Below are 21801 nucleotides of genomic sequence, written 5' to 3'. Positions count from 1 at the left end.
TTACACAGTGCATCCGCATTTTATTACACACCCTCATATGACATGTTTGTGCCACAGCAAAAGACTGAGATGATGATGGAACAATGAGGACAACATTAAAACCGTCTTCGTTTTGTGATGTCTGGTTTCCAATTGATTGGGTGGGTTTCCTCAGTCTGAAACAAAAGACAGATAATGTTACTCATGTTTTCTCAATATTGCAGTGTGCATATGCGGTGCTGCTGATGCGAGTATCACACACAAAAAAAGTCCTCTTAAACATTACCACAACAGCAACATGACTCGTGCCTTCACTGAAAGCAACAGCCAGCTCATGACATGCAAAGCTGTTTAGCACCTTAATGCCGCACATTAGTCAGCACGTGTGGCTCCTCCAAAGTGTTTCTGGTAAAATTATTTATTGGAGTTATCTATTTTACTTTCAATAATAGATTACAAGCCAAAACCTTTGGTAACAACTCTTGTACCCAAGAAAGTCCGTATAAGTTTGTCTAAACTTATATAAAGAGGCTTAAAGGGACACTAAAGAGAAACAATGAATTGATTTAGATTGATAAAGTGTGCTCGGAGAACTCTTGTGTAGTTTATTTCACCACCATAGGTTTATTATTAGAGGAGAAAACCAAGTTCAAAGTTTCATTTTTAAATTTCGTGCCAAACTTTGTAATTCGTGACGTAAAAGGTCTCAAAAAGCATTTAACGTATTTTGGAGCCACTGGCTCGACGAAATTTCCACAAACTCGTTATGTCAAGTCTCTGGCCCCCTCAGAGGACAATGTACTTCGATTTAACCGATTAGGAACTACGTAGGCCCAAGCAGGCGCCATCAAAAATATGTGACGTCACGGCAAATGGTGCGGGAATTCCAAGGTGGCGTTGCCACCTGTATTTTTTTTTGCGCGTTTTCTTGTTTATTAAGCGTCTTTGCGCAGAAAGCGTGGTGGTTTTGGTATCGTGAAATACTACTTTACTAATGCGAGAAAAATCGTTTTGCTCTTTAGTGTCCCTTTAAATATACTTCACCTTATTGTGATGTAGAAACTGTGTCGGGTTAATGTCACAGGAGAGAACAGAAAGATCGAAATTTGATTTAGTTTGTTCATAATTATTAAACATTTTGTTTATGGAATTTATGCAAATACAGTAAAAGCTCATTAATTCAATTTCATGGGACCGGAAAAACTATCTGAATTAATCGAATGCTGAATTATCGAACATACCAAGGAAGCAATAAATAAATGTCTATACATCAATGCACTTTTATTTTCTTGATGAATACGCAAATCCAGTAATTATTTTCCATAAGAGCAGTGCAAAAGCTGTAGTTTTCATCATTTGCGAATTCATTCACAGTGTGAATGCAAGTCAAGACCCCTTGTCTTAATTCGAAACATGCTCAGAACCCATACCTTACCAACAACACGATGGTGGATGGCGACCACACTTTTCTGTACGCTGGCGGACGTTTTGGCTGTCTGCGAACATGGTATCGTTTTCATTCGCTTGCGTTGCACATTTGCGGCGCTTCATGCTCGGCGCACTCCAAGTATCGTCCGAATTAACCGAGTTGTGGCCAAATATGACAAAATCAATGAGAGTTTTATGCCAGTATGCAATAAATATACTGGCCAGGACTGGAGAACGCGTCCAAATTATCTAATTTTCTAAATTAACAAGTGTCAAATTGACAAGCTTTTGCTGTATTAGGCGACATTTTTCCCAGCTGATAGCGGTAGGCAACTAAGTGTTTTTCAAGACACTAGTAGAGAAATCACGATTCTTGTACTGAGGCCTTTACCGGTAGCAGCAGTGTCTCTCTCGGCATGCTGGCAGCACATGCATCACAAACTTTGTCAGACCAGCTGCTCCTTTGCTTGCCTTTTTCCTGCACGGCAATTGTAGGCAAAGAGGGCGGAAACGGAAATGTGACACTGAGCTTTCTAACTGTACCTTAAAAAGCCCAGTGACACAATGAGAGCTCACTCCATTATCGCCAGAATTTGTTGTGCAATCGTGAGCTCAATTTTCGCTGTCCATGCTGACAAAACGATTTCTTTTAGGTACTTAGAAAGCATAGTCAGCAAAATCGTTTTGGTATGGCATAGATTAGGCCAGTTGTTCTCAAATGGGGGTCCGCGAAAAGCTATTTTTGGGAGCTCAGTTCGTGAAACCCATGCTCGGGGGAAAGAAAAGGTGTTTTTTGGAGAACAATTTTATTAATCCACATGGATAGTCCTGGTGCATACGGGTAGGGTCCCTTTTCCAGGGCCCCATTGGCTTCAGCGGCCCGCCGGGCCTTTGCAAGTGAGGAAATGTGTTTATCTGTAATTGGCGCCAGTCCCTCACCTGGCCCCTTTTGAGCTTGGGGATGGGGAGGAGCCTTGGATCTTCGTCCGAGCCTCTGGACCTCTAGAATTTCTCATGGTGTGCCGGGTGTGGGGGCGTTTGTTGGGGTGGAGTGCTCCGCGGCTCGGCCTGTCATGTCTCGAGCCAGACGGTCCACCCATTCGTTGCAGTCCACTCCGGCATGTGCTGGGCACCAGGTTATTCCATGGTCCTGTATGAGGGTCGGTCCCAGGATGCGCAGGACGCTGGCCTGAGGGACTCCCCGCAGCTATAGGTGGCATGCTTCCTGCGAGTCTGTGAGCATATATGTCAATTGTTCCTTGGCTTCGGCGGCTCGTATGGCCAAGGCGACAGCCGCGGCTTCCGCCGTTGCGATGGATGAGGTGTGTAATGATGCAGCAGCGATCGTGCATTCCCCATTTGTCACGACCGTGGCGAAAGTGGGGCTTGGTGTTGCTGTGTACAGACTTGCCTCCGCGAGATACGTGTCCGGGTCGTCCTGCCTCCTTAGCAGAGCTGTTGAAGCCACAGTCACAGCCGCCCTTTCCGATTTTTGGTATGCTTCACCACATAACACTTTTGCATTGCAGCGAAGCTGACTCATGCTTCCCTTTCTCCATGAGATGGCTGTAAAGCTTTTGTTGCAATTTTCTACGACATATGCATAGCACGCTTTTTCCAGGCTTGCATACTTGAAAAGCAAATGCAGCTAGAAACAGGTTGAATGTGGCTGCAGACCGTGCAACTAATCAGCAGGTTGTGGAGATCAAATTGGCGTGGCACTTTCGTTTGACCGTTCTTTGCCAGGTAGAAATAAAAGGCACCTAGTATTTCATGCTGCATATTGCGGCAATTTTTAGGATGCCCACTTTAACTCGCTGCAAGGGGTCCCTCACCACTTCCACCGGTCCACAAGGGGTCTCCCGAAACATCCATGGCTGAGAACCACTGGATTAGGCAATGCAGATGTCGAGAGACATGCTTTCGTGAAATAGATTTCTTTCATGTTCTTCGCAATTTCGTCCCGCGTCTCCTCTAAAAGTGCTGGTACTGTGAGGGATTAAATCGTTCCAGTTTTTATTCATTTTAAACGATGCCTATCTCAGACACTGAGAGCAGAAAAATGTGAAAGATCAGGCACTCTGGACTTTTCGTGTGGAAGTTGAACCTAATAATGTCTGTTCCTTCTTTATGTACAAGTTGGCTTGTTTCGGATCATTCGAATTTAGAATTATACAAATATTTCGTACGGCCCCGAGGGATTTGTATCATTGAATTTTTACTGTGGCTATGCATTAGGGCTTTTGTTGCAGCCAGAGGTAGGATTTTTCTTCTGACAAGGAGTCCCATAGCTTTCCTACTATAAACTAACAAAACACTATCGAATGAAACACTAAAGAAAATGTAACAAAAAAAAACCACATACAGCGGTGTCATCTTCCCGGAATATTTTCACAGTTTTGTCAGCCTCAGCTGTGATGAGGCGGCTGCCACTCTGGTCGAATCCACAGGCGAAAATGCCCGCCTCACTGTCAATGGAGCCAGGCTGCACGGGTGCTTGGAGTCGCTGGAAGTTGTAGCCCGTGCGCCAATCCCAGAAGAACAGTGTTCCATTGTCCCCTGGATTTGATCAACACATCATCCACCAAACCATCGGTCAAGGCTGCTGCAGATAAAAAAAAGGACTAGGCAACTAGGAGTCTGCAAATATTCAAGTAAAACAGCAGCACCACAGCCACCTGCAAAAATATTCTATCAACATAAACAAAATATCATTACACATGATACTTGTTGTCACCCAAATTTTACAAACAAGGCCACATTCACTGGTTTGCATAAGGCAATAAAACACTTGGGGTCTAACTATTTACTTGGCAAAACTTCTTGGGCAAGTTGCTGCTATTTGGAAAACATGATTTTAGGGCACTAGAAAAACACACGCTACGGAAAAATGCACAGACTCATAGCGCACCAGCTACAGATGCAAAGGCAGAGTGCATCATGTTTACAAATGCGCTAGCATTACACAGTGCCCCATCTTTGCAAATGCCCAGTCTTCAATGAGTGGGCCAGCAAGTGTTCAACCCAGCGCCTCCTCCATTTTTTCAGTGCCTGGGCGAACACTCTCCTCGGGCCGTCGAGCGCGTGCTCCGCCTCCGCTCGCCGCTGCCGCGTGGTGGCGCTGTGAGTAGACTATGATAGGCTGGCACTGAATGGTCGCACGTATTATGAAGCTCATGAATTCGTGTTTGCATCTGAGTTTAGTTGCATTTGTGCTTCTCGCAGGCTTTAACGGCTACAGGGGTATGGAAAGAAAGTCTTCATCTTGCTCTGACCGTGTTGGCAATAAAAAGATGCCAGGTGGTCTTTGATTGTATAATGGATGGCTCCGCCTTTTCATCAATCATCCAGGCTACAACTACTTGAACAGAAATGTTAAACAGCAATGTAGATGCCACATGTTCGTGTTTTTTTCCATCCCCACTGTACGCACTCCGCAGACAGTCTCTCAGGCCGTGCTGCCAATTCAGTACTTGCATTCGGGTTTGATAGCATTCACATTTTACTTTCTATTTCAGGCTACTGCAACCACGTCATTCGCATGCCTTATTATGTCATACTGCTGCGTTCCACTCTGCAGATGGAACGGAAAGAAGTCACAATTGCCTTTATTTATTTCCCTTTATTGATAGAGAAAAGAAAATCTGCTCACAGGATCCGTTTGGAATTCACCTAAGAAGACTGAAAGGCGAAATTTCTTCCCAGTCAATGTATTGAACATCCCTTGCCTCCCTCCGAGATATTTCTGCATGAAACATGGTTTTCTTACAACCTCAAGGCAGTGGCATAGCCAGGGGGTGGCACACCGGGACTGTGCCCCCCTGAAAAAAAATTTCTGCCTACGCCCCTGCCTTAAGGATCAGAGGCACTGCAAGTTTTCTGTACCTCAGCTGGTTATACACTACCTCCGTGAACAGCCCATTTTGGCCAAGTGAAGATATAATATGACGACGTCACGTTATGTGATGTCACGATGTTGTCACAAAATTTTATAATCTGTGACGTCATATGATGACGTCATCACGTAATGATTATTTCTTGCATCACTCGTGTTGACACCGCTGACGGTCAGTTTTCGCGTTTGATGAGCCACCTAAGGCTTTCGCCTTTATATACTGTTCAGCTGTTGTTCCATGAAATTCCAGCTGCCGCTTGTGTTCAGGAGAGGTGGCTTGCAGTAATTAGGCGGGATAATTGGTCTCCTAATACATCTTCAATCTACACTAAGATATGTAGCCGTCATTTACGACTCAAATATTTCATTATATATAGAGTGTCAGTCTTTGCAGACTACCCTTACGTTTGCAGCCCAAGGTAACTGAACCAAATATGGCAAGTATCACTAAACATGACTGTACTGCGCCCGAACAGTGAACGAATGCATGTACCAGTAGCAACACTGCCTCGCGATCGCTTTCATGTGTAGCGCTGAAATTAGATCCCAAAGCCGAAGAATCGGAGCCCATGGACACCACATGCGTTACCGGCGAAACAACCGACAATCATCTTGCACAGTGTCACAATGAATGCGTGCACAAGGACAAGCAGGCTGCCTCATGCGACAAAAGCATCCAGGCCGACAGCCATTCGGCCTCTACTTTGCTCACTACCGAAAAGGCCAAATGGAAGAGAAAAGAAAGATAGCTGAGGAGCCAGATACTTAGGGTACAACAATCCGTCGACAAATACGAAGATGAGCTCAAGCAACTGACAACAGGCTGCATTTTTCACGCCTATCACAGAGAGCCGGCACTATGACTTCAGACTTGAACAACAGCGTCTGTTCACGCACATTGGCCAATGCTGCAGGAAGCACGCGGCATATGCAGCTGTTTTTGTTTGTTTTTCGTACCAACAGATTTAACTGGTTTAAGCTCTGAAATTGTGGAATCACTTGGCATAGTTCCTCATTTTCTGGCACCAGCTGTTGCTTTCTCTCAGTGACAACATATGTAATTCTCAAAAGCTTTACGAAGGAAACGGGTGATGACTTATATCCCTGGAAGCATTCTAGTGACATTTCGTGCTATTTAGCACATGGACTCCAGGCTTGCGTGTAGTGTGCTACACCAGCAGACTGCAGCAAGCAACTTTAAGCGCCCAAGCTTTCAGTATTAGCTCCTGGCAAATGCTGCTTTCAAAAATTCACTTTCAGACAGTCAAAAACCGACTCTGTCAAGCTAGCATAATGTTGACAAAACAATCTCCCCCGCATCTCTGGCATGGCTCTCTCGAATCGGCCTAGCAGATGACGTGCGAACGTCTCGATCAAATAGGCACGAACAACACATGCCTTTGAAATGGGCTGGTTGCCCAGAACAAGTGCATCATGATTCCCGATTACAAGTTTTCATTATACTTTAAACAACGCGAATACAGCCAAAAACTGAACCATATAGCAGCTTCGAATGCAGCCATGGCATTAGTTTACGCAAGCGACGACGTGACTGCGGGTCTACTACGGTGGCGGCGCCTAGCGGCTCAAAGCTGCACTAACGCCGACAGCCGGTTCCCATTGCGCTCCCCTTCTTTGCCCAGGCACAGAAAGATAGAGGAGGTGCTGGTTCAACCTTACTCCAAGCTGTGTAACAACAAGGACTACTCTCACACTCTGGCAATCCAAGGGGCTGGTTAGAATTCTTCTGGGCCTGAACCACATGCACAACGCAGCAAGCATGACAGTTATGAACAAAGAGAGGGGAGAAAGGTGAAAAAGACGAGAGCGGACAGGCAGCGATACAAACTGTCCCTCCACCTAGTCCCTCCACCTTATGGCCTCCGAGATCTCCTCCACCTTATGGCCTCCGAGATTTTTCGGCACCAGAAACTTTTCTTATACACATTGGTAGATGGTGCATGTAGTGCAAGTTAAAAAAACAGTGTTAAAATAATGTCTGTTTGTTTATTCTTTTCCCTTAGATGCAAAGGCAGTTTCTGACAAGTTGAAAATTTGTGAAATACAGTAAAACCACAGTGATACGATTATGGATCGTACGAATTTTTTTTTTTTGGTCCCGGCCAAGGCTCATTGGCCTGCAATGTAATTGAGTACAGCTGTTGCGAACCGATTTTCACCCCACAACGTTTTATATGAACGTGCGCTACCGCGCAGGTATGAACAGGTGCTGCCCACACTGTTGTGGAAGACGTGGCAATCACATCCAGGCGCAGGAACCCAAGAACAGGCATGCGCACTTTTCACAAACGAGCGCGTCAATAAAGCACGCGCACGGCTGCTCTCAAACGGCAGCGAGATAGCACGGCGCCGGCCGCTCGCCCAAGAAGCGCGAACAACGAAAAAAAATTACACCATCTCCCGCTAAAGGGGCCCATGAGGCGATGCGAAGCCGGAGCACTTGCACGATCGCGTTCCGTTGGCGTTCGTTGGGCATGCTACCGACCTCAGGCATGCTACCAACCTCGTGTCGTGGAACGCGAAGAGGAACGCTACGCGCGTCGTGTCTTCCCTCTAGCCTGGCTGTTAATTCTCACAGGGCGAGCGAGGAACACGGTCGACAGGCGCGCGAGAGGGGGGCAGCGTAGGAGAGGAGAGAGAGGGGACGCGCATGCGCTGACGCTCATCGCGGCGTTGTGCAGGAGAGAATTTCGGCATGTCGAGCCTGCATCACACTTCATCGGACCATCACACTTCATTGGAAGCATCAACGGAGTCAAGCAGAGTGAACCGAAGCAAGCGCTGAACGCGCGCAGCACTCTACCCGCTTTATATTCATGCTTGAAGGAGAGGAGACTAGAGGAGGAGAGTAGCGCATGTGCCGCGAGAGCAGAAGCGAGAACGCAGAAGCGCAAGCAGGTAGCAGGAGAGAAGTGGAGAGAATAACGTGCAGCTGTTGGAGAGAGGGAAGGAGGAGAGCTGTGCATGCGCAGAGTGAGTGCGGACGCCGACGACGCCGCAGGACATGCTGCCACTTTAAGATGCTTCGCATCTAAAACAAGTATTAAAAAGACGCTGGCATGGCGCTCCCCCTCACCCACTCGAGCCAGACGCAGACAACCAGATCAAATGCCCGGTAAAGCCTGGAATCATCTAGAGGGAAAGCACAATGCAACGCCGAGCGACGCCGCCGCGAGTAGAACCGGTGACAAAAATCTCGAACGTTCCTTAGCCTTGGCTGTACTGCACGCCAAAGAACCCTCCCGACACTTCCGGAACACGGGGGAGAAGGGATAAAAGCGTGCACCGACGACTGAATGGGACAGTCAGTCCGGAGATGGTGAAGTTATGCTGAGTTTGGCTCCATCAACCAAATAAGACGTGTTTATGATGATGTGCGGTCTGTCGATCGTCGATCTGGAAGAATTGGTTGACGACGCCATGTGAGTCATGACAAGTTACGACGACGGAAGGAGCAATGACCGACAGCGCTGGAGTTGGCGTGAGTGTTTCCTAGAAGAGAAGCATTCAAGTACCGTCCGAGAATTGTGGACTGGATACACCGTTGAATATTCAGGACTTTAACTGTTCTTGAATAGTTGTAATGCATGAGATTGCATTTGTAGTGCGTGATCTGTTCGTTTAGTTCCCATTTTGTTAACACCACCTGAGTTATATTGTGAAGTTGTAACTGGTATCAGCTGAGTGTGCATGTGTTTGTGATGTTTGTACTGCCTTAAAAGGACTGTCTACCGTCCTTCATTGCTTTTCTGTTTTGTACCGCAATAGAAAGCATACCGTCTGAAGTGTTCAACCTTGCAGCGGTTTCTCTAGAAAGTGAGTAGAAATTTTTAAAACAGAATTTCTCTATCTGCGTTCGGTCTTGTTCCATTGGCGTGAAACATGCCCACAACACTGGTTGGTGGACACGATGACAATTGTAGTGCCGGTAAAAATTAAAACCGAAAACACGTGATTTCTGTAGGATTACTCTATTTTCGCTGAACACTATTGTAATGAATGTAACAGTCGTTTTCAGCACGCTAGCGGTTAAATGAAGCCTTATTATACGATTACAGAACACTTGTTTTGCTGTAATCGCAGTCTATGCATTTATTTTAGCACTACTGCCACAATCCAAACCGATTCATCAGAAAGAGACAATATATGCACGCCTTCACAGCGCAGCACATGTGAGACATCCTAACAACAATACAGCAGCACAGTACGACCAGCGCGGAGAGCCACATGGCATAGCGCATGAGTTGAAGCAGAAGAAATCGAAGACGGCGCCACAAGCAGCGCCACCAAGCACCTTTTTGGATACGTCAGAAAAAAACAAGGCAAAAAATTACTCTCTGACGCAACCGAAAGGTGCCTCAAGTGCGTAAAATACAATTTCAAGATATACATGTTTGAGTCTACCTGCGAGGATTTCTGTCATACCAGTGGATTAAACCACATCGCCATTGGGTGATGCTAGCGGTCATTCTTTCTTGATTTTCAAGATCAAATTAAAAATATAATTCCTTTTTTGATGGGGCAAAAGCATCCTTGTTGCCGCCGATGTGACGAACGATCTTCTCATTTTCACCACAATCAGAAAAATTTTTCGGAGTGGTAGACAGTCCCTTTAACTGAGAATGTATTTCGTTTGTGTTATCGACTCTCGGCTCTGACGTGGACCACAACCGGCGTTCGCTGGCGCACTAGAAGGACCAACTCTAAATTGTCCGCGCTTTCGTGGTGCGTTTCGGGGGGCCGATACATCCGCCCGGCGCTGTGCCACCAGTTTGTCAGCATAAACCTTCAGCGACGTGTTGTAGCCTCCGACATTGTGCGCGCGGATCTTGGAGGCTCTAATGTGCCTTTGTGTGCCTTCGCGTTTCACTTACAGATGGCATTGGCGTCCCACACTTTTTTTTTAATAATGTGTCGACGCATGCTACTGCTGTTTTTACACGTGCCTGCCACGTCGGTGCAAGCCATGTCCTCGTGCATCAGACATCCTATGAAAGGTGGACGAAGACCGAAAGAGGAATCGAACGGTCTTGGCGAAGAAGCTAGCTCTCACAACACCAACATGCACGAATGTTGAGGACGCACACACCTGCCAACTCTACGATTGTGCGTGCACGACCGTAAATCTCCCGAAAAACATACCCAACAGCACCGCGATAAGAAAATACAGTCAAATCCCGCTGCAACGAAATTTCATGTATAGACCACAAAAGTTAGGAACATCTGACAATTATGATTCGTCTTTTGGTCCCGGCAAGCGCATGCATTGTCTTTTGCATTGAACTCTCGCTAACTCAGGCGTACTTGGCCACACACTGAGTGAATGTATTTTCTCACGTATAACACGCACAAAATATGCAGAAAATTTAGTGCTAAATTCAGGGTGCGAGTTATAAGCTAATTTCGGTGTGCAAGTTGGCTTTACGGTAATGTAAGGAAGGCAGCTTGTGTCAATACGCGAGTTATACACGTGGGTTACACACGAGTAAATACGATATGCAGGCCACCCTCGAAGCATGCCGATCGCGTAGCGCCATGAAGGAGCATGCCAAAGTTCGCCACAGGCTAAATGAAAACGAAGAGCCGAAGCTCCGCATTACCACAGTCATAAGCGAGCGAAAGGAAAGCCGAAAGGCTTCGTGATGTTTTATAACTTTATTGCCCTTAATCTTTCTTCCAATGTGTTAGCTGCGTACTTGAGCTTATTCGCTATCGATGATAGCCACGATAGCAACCGCGGTTTTCTGCACAGTGGTTGCGGCAAATGGTAGTTCTGTTTTCAATCCGTGCGCGCTGGCCGTGCGCATGCCGTCAGAACTGCGTTGTTGCTATCTGTGATTGCATCTACCGTCGTTTTGACCACAGCATTGCTTCAAGTCGGTGCACATACTTTCGTGGTCACCCATGACTGCGTCGACACGATTGCATTTGTGTTTGCAGCAGTCACGGCAGAATGCAGTTACGCTTGGAATAGGTGCGCGCTGGCCGTGCGTGTGCCTTCAAAACGCCGTGGATGTCATTCACGATCGCAGGGCTTGTGATGAGCAGTAGTTTTGTTTTGAGTCCTATGTCAAAAACATGGCGGGAGTTCTTGAAGAACGATTCTTCTGCGGCCCACACGCGCATCAAACCCGCTGGCAGCATGATATGGCAGATGGACAATTTGTCGCCGAGCATCTCAATGGCGAAAAATTTACCGGAATGTGCGTGTGGTGGCATGTCTCTGATGAAGACATGGGCCTTGCAATGCAGCGGCATGGCTCTAGCAACAAGAAATGGTCGAGTTTCTAGCGGAATGTCACGGCAATCCTAGGCAAGCTCCTTGTACTTATGTGGTGGCACTCGCGAAAACTTCGTTCAAGCGGAAATACCCAGAAAAAGCGTTCGTTGTGACGAGACATTTTTCGCATTGTTTTCTATGGGCAGCTGACGGGGAATCAAAAATCATTCATTGCGGTGGAAATCGCCTTGTAGCCATACTTGTTATAGCGGGATTCGACTTAATAACAACGAAGGAAAGCGGCCTTCATCTATCGCGTGCAAAGCGCTCCTTAACTCACTTTTGCCGCAGTGCTATGTGTTATGCTGAAAAGCGTACAAAGATTAGGAAGGGGCTACTAGTTGTTACAGATGTCTAAAAACTTCACTGCCAATCACTCAGAGCTGTTCGTGACACTGCTGCAGCCCTGAGAAACAATGAAAACGTGCGCCAGCTTTCTTTTGTCACATACTAATTTTCCATGTTTCTGGTGATACAAATTTCTGATGATATGAATATTTTTAGTGACCCCACAAGATTTGTATCACTGAGGTTTTCCTTGGCATAATTGTCTGCTAGCTCTCATTAATATTGTGTCTAACAAAGAAAAAACGAGCCCTTAAAAGCCATCTTCTTTGCTTCATTCATAGCAAGGGTCTCGTTCTGGCAGACTTAATGCCTAATGCCTTCAGGTAGTATGCGAGGGATTATTGGTCAGCTGTCAGCTCGTAAAAATATCACGTGCTATGTGACACCAAAAGGCAGAAAAAGAGTGTCCCACACTCGCCGCCATGGCTGCGATCGGCGCTGGCTACACTCCTAGGTTTAAATGCACACATATACCCTATAAAGTGGACGAGGGGATGACCACCGCTGTAGCTCAGTGGTAGAGCATCGGACAGGTTATTCGAAGGTCGCAGGTTCGGTCCCTGCCGGCGGCAGGTTATCTTTTCGTCCACTTTACTTTCTTCACATTTATATCCCAATTACTACAAATAACATCTCCTATACATTCCTTGGCATTACTGTCTGCTAGTTCTCATGAAAATCGAGGTTTTACTGTAACATTTGGCCACCAAGCAAAAGCCAGATGGACCACGACCTTCTTGCCAGACTAGTTATGGAAGGAGGGCTGTCCACACGTGTGATTGTCGGCGGTATCTGTGTTCCTTGTGCAGTTGTAGGTTTGGCTTTGAGCAATCTTTTGTGTCCCCACGGCACTCTTGAACATAGCACTGTGGTGTCACCTGTTGCAGTTGACGACAGCAAAGTGAGAACCATCACTTTTGTGTCCCTCAGTGCACTGCGTATTGAGGTTGTTCCCCACGCTGCACTGTTAGGCTTAGGCCATGTTGACTGTTGCAACTATGCCATAGCTGGGAATCAGGCACATCGACGAAAGCTTACGAAAGCTTCGCAACGCTTTTCATGGCTTGCAGCTACATATTTCTTTCGGAACTCACGTCATCAGTAGGTGATAGTACAGTGAAAACAATCGGGAAAGCATGTTGAAAAAGCAATGTGCATTTGTTGCAATTAAGTGATAACACTCAATTGTTTTGAAAGCGCTCATCGCCCGTGTTTTCAAAATGTCTGGCACAAGATAACTCGCAGAAGTGTGAAAACAAGTACCCTTGAAAAATCCCGCTGATGCACACCATGACAAAATGGTGACGGAGCACATTTTGTTGAGAGTCTGCATAGGATGATTTCGTGCACGACTGAGACTTGTGTGCCTCATATTTGTTCCTAACGAAGTGCAACTGGTAATGTGCCACCTTAATTATGAACGCTCACATCAAAGGAAAGACATTTTGAACGCTGAAGATAGAAGTGGCACGTCTTTTTTACGTGCTTGAGGCCTGTAACTGAGTAGCGCAAGCAAAGGGAGGAGATGTTAAACTGCATTTCAACTAGGAAAAAGTTTCCATGGGCCGAAAACGTGGAAATATCCAAATGTCAAAGACAAGCTCGCCGATGAGCTTAAGCTACTTCGTGTAGAATCGAGGTTGTCTAGGTAACAACCCTGGAACATGCACACGATCAAGGAGTATCCAGAAGTGATCTTGAAGCCAAGAAAACTAGATCACAGTGGAAAATGATCTGCCAGGGAAATAAACTTTAACACGGAAGTGTTTTATGCTGGGGTCCACCAAGTACTTCCGTTACAGGATATGACGGTCATAAAATGGACGCCAAAGGGTGAAAAAGAAAAAAACCAAGAAAAAGATCAGCCGCTGGGAATCGAACCCACGACATTGCGGCCGCGACGGTAAGCGCCCGACGCTAAACCAACTAAGCTACCTGGCAGATGCTGGACACTTCACGAACGCGCCTTATATCTTTCACACATTCTCTCTTGCACGGTGTTCTCCGTTGGCGGTGATGGTAGGCAGGGCGGAGCGGGGCGGTGCCGCCGTCTGTGAGAGGTGAAAGAAGTAATGCGTCACGATCGACACTTACTAGCAGTGATCCAATTCTGGACAGCATCGTAGACAGTCTACGGTGACAGCTTAGAAGACAGCATCGAGCCCATGTTGTCTGAGAAATGGAACGCGTCTAGAAGACACCTACGCGACGTGATGCCACCTCGTGTCGAGAAGAGAAAGCTAAGAAAAACAAACGTAAATGTCCTTCCTTTAGCCTATTTCGTGTTCACACCTTCGAAAATTTAACGCAGCTTAAATTGAGCGCCCGGAAAAGCGCCTACTGGAGTAGAGACAACCATACCGGCGAGATCCGAGCTACACGAGCATTTCGCTGAGCCGCCATCTTGTTTGGACAGCAAAGTAGCCTGCATCGTTTTTGTCTCCGATGCTGTCTTCTCAAAGCTGTCTATTTTGTCGGCTACGTGAGAATTGGAATGGGACTTAAGATGGCCACTGTCCACTGCTGTCTATTTGGCTGTCTACGGTGAGTATTGGAACGCACACACTAGCGCTTACTCAGCGCGCGATATCGCAGGTGATGGTTAAAGCGTCTCGATACTAGCGAGGGACACTGGCCGCACTGGTGTTGCCGAGGCACCCTAGACGCAGTTACGTTCTTTGCCTTTCACTTCGTGTCAGCGTGCGCCGGCTCATTGGAGTAGTGCAACTTCCACATGCACCAACGGGATTTCTCCGCCGCCAACTACTTCGATCGCGAGAGCACCGGCTAACAAAACTGCTGCAATACGCGTTGCAGAAAGGACACGATTTCGATGGGCGAATGTCGTGCCTTGGTGGAGCGAAACAGAGGCCAGCGGGACGCACGCGTTTGAGCTCAAGCTAAAAACCTCTACGAACTAGGCGGCCACATGGGTGCATCCACGCCAATCGGTGCCAAACACGAATAGACATTGTACAAGCTCTCATATATCACTACACGATAAGCACTACTTCTGTGTAGACACGTTTCACTATCGTAATATACCGATTCCTATGATGGAGGGATCAGCCATGTTTTTTCCATTCTAAGAGGGCGTACTGTTATGTCAGGGCTCCCAACCCAAACTTCTTCGGCAAGGCATTCAAGCTGGTGAAACGTCTGACGCAAGTGGCATCAACATTGATACACTGTCTGATGCAATCAACGTCAACACCAGCGATGCAACAGGTGCCAATCAAGGCGGGAGTCTCATGCAACCCACGGCAACTCCTGCGGTGCGCCTGACGCAACCGACCGCAATTCCTCACGCAACGTGCGACAAGCCCTCTCGTTCACGGATCCGATTCCAGCCAGCGACCAACGGCGGTTCCTGATTGGAGGCTTCGAACTACTAGCTGATGTAAGGAATCAGCCAGGGCTATAAAAGAACCAACTGCGCGGGGAGACAGGGACAGCGAACGAAGAAATCCCGGGTCATCGTCACAGCTCAGTGCGAGCCAAATACGCTGTCAGCCCCAGTGCCAAATATGTAACGCCTCTGTTTATATGTATATAAATTTGTCTTAACTCACCGTCACCTTGTCCGCTCCATCTATCAGCTCTGCGCAGATGCAACCGCAAGCTGAGACACCCGATACCCAACAGTACTGTCAGGCTCTCCCTTTGTCTCGAATCGTCAACATAGGGGCACATCAGTTTTATATTAAAAAAGCTGGTTACCCTCGGATAAATTTTTTATTTTCATCCCACAAAAATTTGGTGTGCGTTAGATTCTAGTAATAAGAAAATGTAATTTTATTCCTGGACGGTACCAGGGAGTCTTCATATGATGCAGGGTCGGCATGAAATTGTGTCATATCATCTAGGTTTTCAATACATTATTCCTGCGAGGGCTTTGCCGGGACCGATTCGTCGTAGCATGCAGGTCATCAAAAGACCGGGGGGCGTATAATTGAGGTTCCCCTGTTTTTCATGAGTGATACAACCTTGTTATAACAAGGTTTGGCCCAACAAATGAAATTTCAAGTCAATGTGGATGTTATATAAAATACCTGATGGACAGAACAGTTTAACTTGAGAGTGCAGGTCCGTCACTTAGACCAATTTGGAATCTCTATGGCCATCATTAACATGGGAGCCTCACAAATAATGTAAATTTACTGTCAGATGGGCTAGTTGATAGAATATAATTCATGCAGTAGCGCAAAGAACCAAATGGACAGCGAAAGAGCAAGACACTCTTGCTCTTTTGCCGTCCATGTGGTTCTTTTCTCTACTCTTACCTCCAGACACAAGGACACCATCGTCATTCATGCCAAGACAGTTGACAATTGCATTGTGGCCGGAGAGATTCTGGATGAATTTCCCATCAGGGCACTTCCACTGTTTGATGTTGTCAGGACCCCCAGATGCAAAGGTGTACCTGCACAAAGAGACACAAACGTTTCTGGAATATGCAATGGCTAGACACTGCCAGGAAAAAAAGAAGTCTTAAAGGGATAGGCAACCGTGAAGAACTTAAATTGAGATGGCCTCGGTGATGGAAAGATTCTGTCTTTAAAGACTCAAATGAGCCATGTTTCCCTCCATCAAACGAGGATGTATACTTTTTATTTATTATGAAGAGCGATAAATGGTGCCTCACAGGGCAGGACATGAACAAAGTAGGATACTCAAACAGGCTGCTTTCGATGAGTGCATGCGAATCCTAGACCTTCAATTAATGTCAAAACGCAGTACACTTTTTAATAGTTTTGTGGGGTGCCGTGTCGATGGAAGGACGCATCTCAACATGAAACATAACGACTGTTTATTAGCGTAGTATTAGCAACGGGTGTGCAGTGTGTCGCCACAGTTTCCATTATTTGTAGTAGAGTTGAAACTTGATCAAACAAAACCCGTTATGAATTTCCCAATCTAACAAAGAAAGAAACATGGGAGGTTGCATGCCCGGGCCACCTTCGCTGACTTTTCCCGTGCACAAGCGCAAGTTATAGGCAAATTTAATGCTTCAGTAGCTTTTGGACGTCACTACATTACAATATTAAATTTCAAAGGACTGAAAAATCTTTTTCTTGATTTTACGAACTTTCCGATTTAATGAAATAATCCAGGCGCCAATGCTGCAATTGATATAGAGCGTTTACAGGGACAATAATCAAGCCAATGCCATCCCTAGCACCACGTGGTATGTCAGAGCACTTTTGACTGTTCAGTCCATTATTCCAGACAATGGCGCCACGACAATGTCCCGAATAATGGACTGAATAGTCGGACGCCGATGTCTGGAATAATGGACCTCTGTTTTATTCAACAAGGTAAAACAGAGGTTGTGACTAGGGTGGCTAGATGCTTTAAAGCCATAGTGTTAGAGTGCACGCTCAATGAAAAAGCTGTCCAAGTCCAAATTCCAAAGAAATTGCCTTTTTTACACATTTATTTCACAAAAAACACTGTTAAATTGGTCTGGTGCTAAGTTAGTTTCGTTAATTCGGGTTGAGCACAACATTGAACCCTACGGTACCTGCCAGGCAATGGAAATTCCTACGTTAGATAACCAGGTTTCAGTAGATCGACTTTTAACTGTACTCAATGTTGCTTCCACTTTGAGCCAAAAGAGAGCCATTTGCACATGGCTAGTTTTAATTCTCAAAAATATTTACAGGGGTTGAGACATCAAATTTGTGGCTTGTGCGTTCCTTGTTTTAAACATTTCTTATTGACAAGGAAGCATGGCACAGGCTCGAGGATTCACAGATTCTCGGTAAATAATTTATTATAGCCTTAGTTATGTGAAAAACTTTATGATGTCACTAGAACTTTGTTACGCTTCCTACACAGTGACATCGGTGTTAGTCGTGCCAGCAATGCGTCTCGACTAGGCATGTGCAAACAGTATCGAAGCGAATTTGAAGCGAATAGTGATCTGGTCACAAAATTTCTAATCGAATCTGAACAGTATAAATAGTATCACATATTATAAAGAAAAGTAAGCATATTTGTCATGACTCGAGACCGGATTTTGGGCAAATGCCTATTTTGTTCCTTGCGTTCCTATGACCCGATTTTGATATACGAGCATGAATTAGAGGTTACGAAGGGCTTTCATAGTGTTTTTATAGTGCCTATAAATGCCTATTTTTGGCATTTGTGCCTAAATGCCTGTAAGTGCCTATAAATGCATATTTTGAAAATCGCTGCCTATATGGGCACTATTTAACCTCAAATTTCGCTTTCGAGGGAAGTTTGAGACCATTAATCTTGTTAATGGACAACACGGACAGTTTGGAACTCTATGGTGTTCAATCTAGTCCTCTAGTTGAACCAACTTTCGGAAAACAACTGCTAGCAGCAGGATGCAGGCATGGGACGCACCGGCCACCATACGCCGTCACGCTTCCATGGCGCGAGCTGTTGGCAAATGCGAAATCGTGGAGAGCCGTCAGGGGAAAGGAGAGTGAAGAGCAGAAGAAAAATTATGGCAGCCTCGCACTAGTCGCGCCAAGCCTGAGGAGCTGGGCGGCCTTCTTTCTCCTTATTTTCCCTACCTCCTTTTTGTATCCGTTACTCTCTCTTTCTCTGCTACTCTCTCTGCCTATGTTTTTCTGCTTTTTTTATCTTTTTATGTCTTTATTCCTTTTATTTCTTTCTATTTTTCTCTTCTCTTTCTTCATATCACTTTCATTCTCTCTCTCCTCTCTTTCTTTCTCTAAGTCCATGTTTTCCTGTCTTTCTTTTTTTTTTCACGTCTTTGTTCCCTTTAATTTTCTCATTTTTCTCTTCCTCTTTCTTTCTATTTTCGTTTGGTACTCGCACCTGCTGCACACGGTAGCGGGGCTTGCCCAATTCCTGTGCCGCATACCCACCTGAGGAGTTCTAGTTCTTTACGATGGAGTGCAAGTTACCGACAAGCAGTGATGCTACCGAGGACTTCTGATTTGGAGCAATTTTTGGAGCAGCAAAATTTCCGTTTTTGAGCACTTTGAAGCAGCAAAAATTTTCATCTTGAAGCACTTTGGAGCAGATAATTTTGCATCTGGGAGCACTCTGGAGCAGCAAATTTTACATCCTGGAGTGTACTACAGAAGCATATTGCATTAACATTCAAGCACCTGAATATTATTATGGGGCTCTTATGAAGGCTAGAAATATTTCGATTCATTGCAAATCTGATGGAAAAAATCATCTCAGGGGAACTCCATACTTCACTCGCTAATGAAAAATTAAGGGTTCATGCAATTGAGTGTTCTGAACTAACCTCTTCGGCAATTATTTTCGACACTAGCAAATAAACAAACTACCGGATCAATAAAATTGCAATTTATGAAATAACACTCTAAATACATCTACGTGGTTATCAGCAGACGTGGCAGACAAACGCCGCGACGTACAACAGTGCATCAATGCTAAAGAGTCACACTGTCCCTAATGCATTCCCCTAAGACGACTCAAAGGCGAAAGCCAAGTTCTTTTTCTCAATCGATGTGTTGATCCGCCCCCTCCCTCTCTGCAAGCTTTCTGCACCTCACCTGGTTTTGTGCTAGATCCATGATCGGCGCACCGATCACGGAAGCAGTGTAAAGCGACGATGTCAGGTGATGACATCGTCACGTGACATCACGATATACGACACCATGATGACGTCACAAGTTTTGACGATCTATAATAATAATAATAATAATAATATCTGGGGTTTAACGTCCCAAAACCACGCTATGATTATGAGAGACGCCGTAGTGGAGGGCTCCGGAAATTTCAACCACCTGGGGTTCTTTAACGTGCACCTAAATCTAAGTACACGGGCCTCAAACATTTCCGCCTCCATCGAAAATGCAGCCGCCGCGGCCGGGATTCGATCCCGCGACCTTCGGGTCAGCAGTCGAGCGCCATAACCACTAGACCACCGTGGCGGGGCAAGTTTTGACGATCTATGACATGATGATGACGACATCACATGATGATTATTTTTTGCATCAATCGAACGCCGCCGACGGTCAACTTTTGTGTTTGATAAAGCATCTAAGGCTTTCGCATTACTATTGCGGATTGAACGTTAACAGCCTGGCCGTTAACAACCTGGTCTTACATACCACACTGTCCTCCACCATGTCACCTCTGTGCCATGTGCGAAACCACTTCGCTTATCATCCACTTCACACCTCCTCAATTTAAAAAAAAATTTATTGTGATAGCAATTATATGGACACTCTCGGCGGATTTTTGCCGTCGTCGTTGCCGTAATTTTCCGTATAAAATCCAAATTAATAACATCACCACGCTCATTCTAGCCGCGGGTAAAAGCTCGCGAGCGCTAGCGACAAACGCGGCTGAAGCGGAGATTAAACTAGCTGGCCGTCTGTCTCCGTCGCACGGACAGCCCACGAGATAACATCTTCTCGCGTGCGGGCTTGCCGTAGATTGCTCATCAGAGAGGAAACGCCCCGCCCGTCTTTCGTAAGGAGCATGAAGGGACGCCAAGGGAACGGAGGGGGGACCGCATCGTTCGAAGGTCGCAGTTGCTTGCGCGCGCGCTATCTCGAGGCATCAGGAGACGGCTCGTAAATTTGCTGTGCTCTCAACGCTTACTTCGCGTTTAGAGAACTAAGAGCACGAAAACGCTTCGGTTCCTGGAGCGGCCATATTCCCTTAAACCAGCGTTTCGTTGAGTTCATGAGATTGGATCCAAAAGAGTTAGCTGCTAGCCTTGCTTCATTTAACAATACAATTTGTTGGTATCGCATTCATTCCTTTGCCCTTAAGCGAAACTGAGTTTTTTTAACCGTCAGCTATTGACCCTCGAAAGCGAGGGGCGGACGTGTAACATGGCGTAGCCACTTCACTGTGGGTCATCAGCGACGGGCCCACTACTGACAGCTGCGCATTTGCGGCTGCTCCGACCAGGATATATGCTGTTATTAATGAGATGACATTTTTATAAAAGCGAGCGAGAAATTCGAATTGGAACCCTAGCTAGTGAGCTCGAAAGGGCAGGGCCTTTTAAGGGGTATTTAGCGCAGAGTGATTACAAACTCGGATGTGCTGGTGGAAGGAATTACGAAAAAGGTCTTCTGGATGAAGATCCATGGATAAAATATATCTGAGGAAAAGTGTCAACACGTTCCCACCGTTCGCGTGCTCTTCCATAAATGCGAAGCAAGGAAAATTCGATAGTGTTCCATATCTACTGCTAGCGATCTCAGATTTCAATCCGCGATGTCCAGAAACAGAAGTGACAGACATTTTAGCGGCACGCATGTAGTTATTACTGAACATTGCTTTCATTATGTGCCGTACGACGCTTGAAACGAGCTATCAGCAGCGTTTCTGGAACAGACGACGTTCGCCGATGAATTGCCGTCGCACTTTCTCGCTACCGATAGGCCTAGACGTCACGAGCCTCTGCGGAGAGCGCGTTTTGCTGTCGAGCTGACTTGCAGAACAGAAGCTGCGTCGGCACCATGCATGGCATCGTGGCTTACTCGGGACGCACGCGCGAGCGCTATTTATTCAGCGGAATAATTCTTGGTCCATGGTTGCGACTTTGGCAGCCTCAATATCAAGCTGCACATGTTCTGACGCGCCGGCGGTGCAATTGCCGGTGATAGACGCCGCCAAACCCGAGACTTTGGCGCAGTTTGGCGCAATTTTCATCGATATTATCAGGATGGCGCAGTAAATACAAGTTGGCGCACTTTGGCGCAGTTTGCACAGGAGTGGAATCACTGCGACAAGTTAAAGACCTTCACTGTTAAAATGTGATGTTCATGTGGCTGTTGTTTTGTTTACTGTATTTACTTAATGCATTCACAGACGGGAGAAATTTTCGCTATGCGATTAGACCCGGCCAATA

General features: G+C 46.1%; 1 protein-coding gene and 1 non-coding gene across 5 annotated transcripts in view; one reads left to right on the top strand and one right to left on the bottom strand.

Annotated features, from left to right (window-relative positions):
- Positions 1–21801, bottom strand: part of LOC119382435 (pleiotropic regulator 1) — a 115662-nt gene continuing 93861 nt past the window's right edge. For 3 of the 4 annotated variants that reach the window (XM_049412204.1, XM_037650135.2, XM_037650136.2), the window contains 3 exons: positions 16235–16374; positions 3773–3966; positions 1–155 (listed from right to left, as the gene is read on the bottom strand). In XM_049412204.1, the coding sequence (XP_049268161.1) occupies positions 96–155; positions 3773–3966; positions 16235–16374 (394 nt within the window). In that variant the 3' untranslated portion in view covers positions 1–95. The remainder of the gene's footprint in view (positions 156–3772; positions 3967–16234; positions 16375–21801) is intronic. The other variant, XM_037650137.2, reaches the window with a different exon arrangement.
- On the top strand, positions 12452–12523 carry Trnat-ggu (transfer RNA threonine (anticodon GGU)). Its single transcript has one exon. It is a non-coding gene; the product is annotated as a tRNA-Thr (tRNA).

The sequence above is a fragment of the Rhipicephalus sanguineus genome, chromosome 2, assembly GCF_013339695.2.
Source record: "Rhipicephalus sanguineus isolate Rsan-2018 chromosome 2, BIME_Rsan_1.4, whole genome shotgun sequence".
Taxonomy (NCBI): Eukaryota; Metazoa; Arthropoda; class Arachnida; order Ixodida; family Ixodidae; genus Rhipicephalus; species Rhipicephalus sanguineus.
This window is presented reverse-complemented; position numbering and strand designations above follow the sequence as displayed.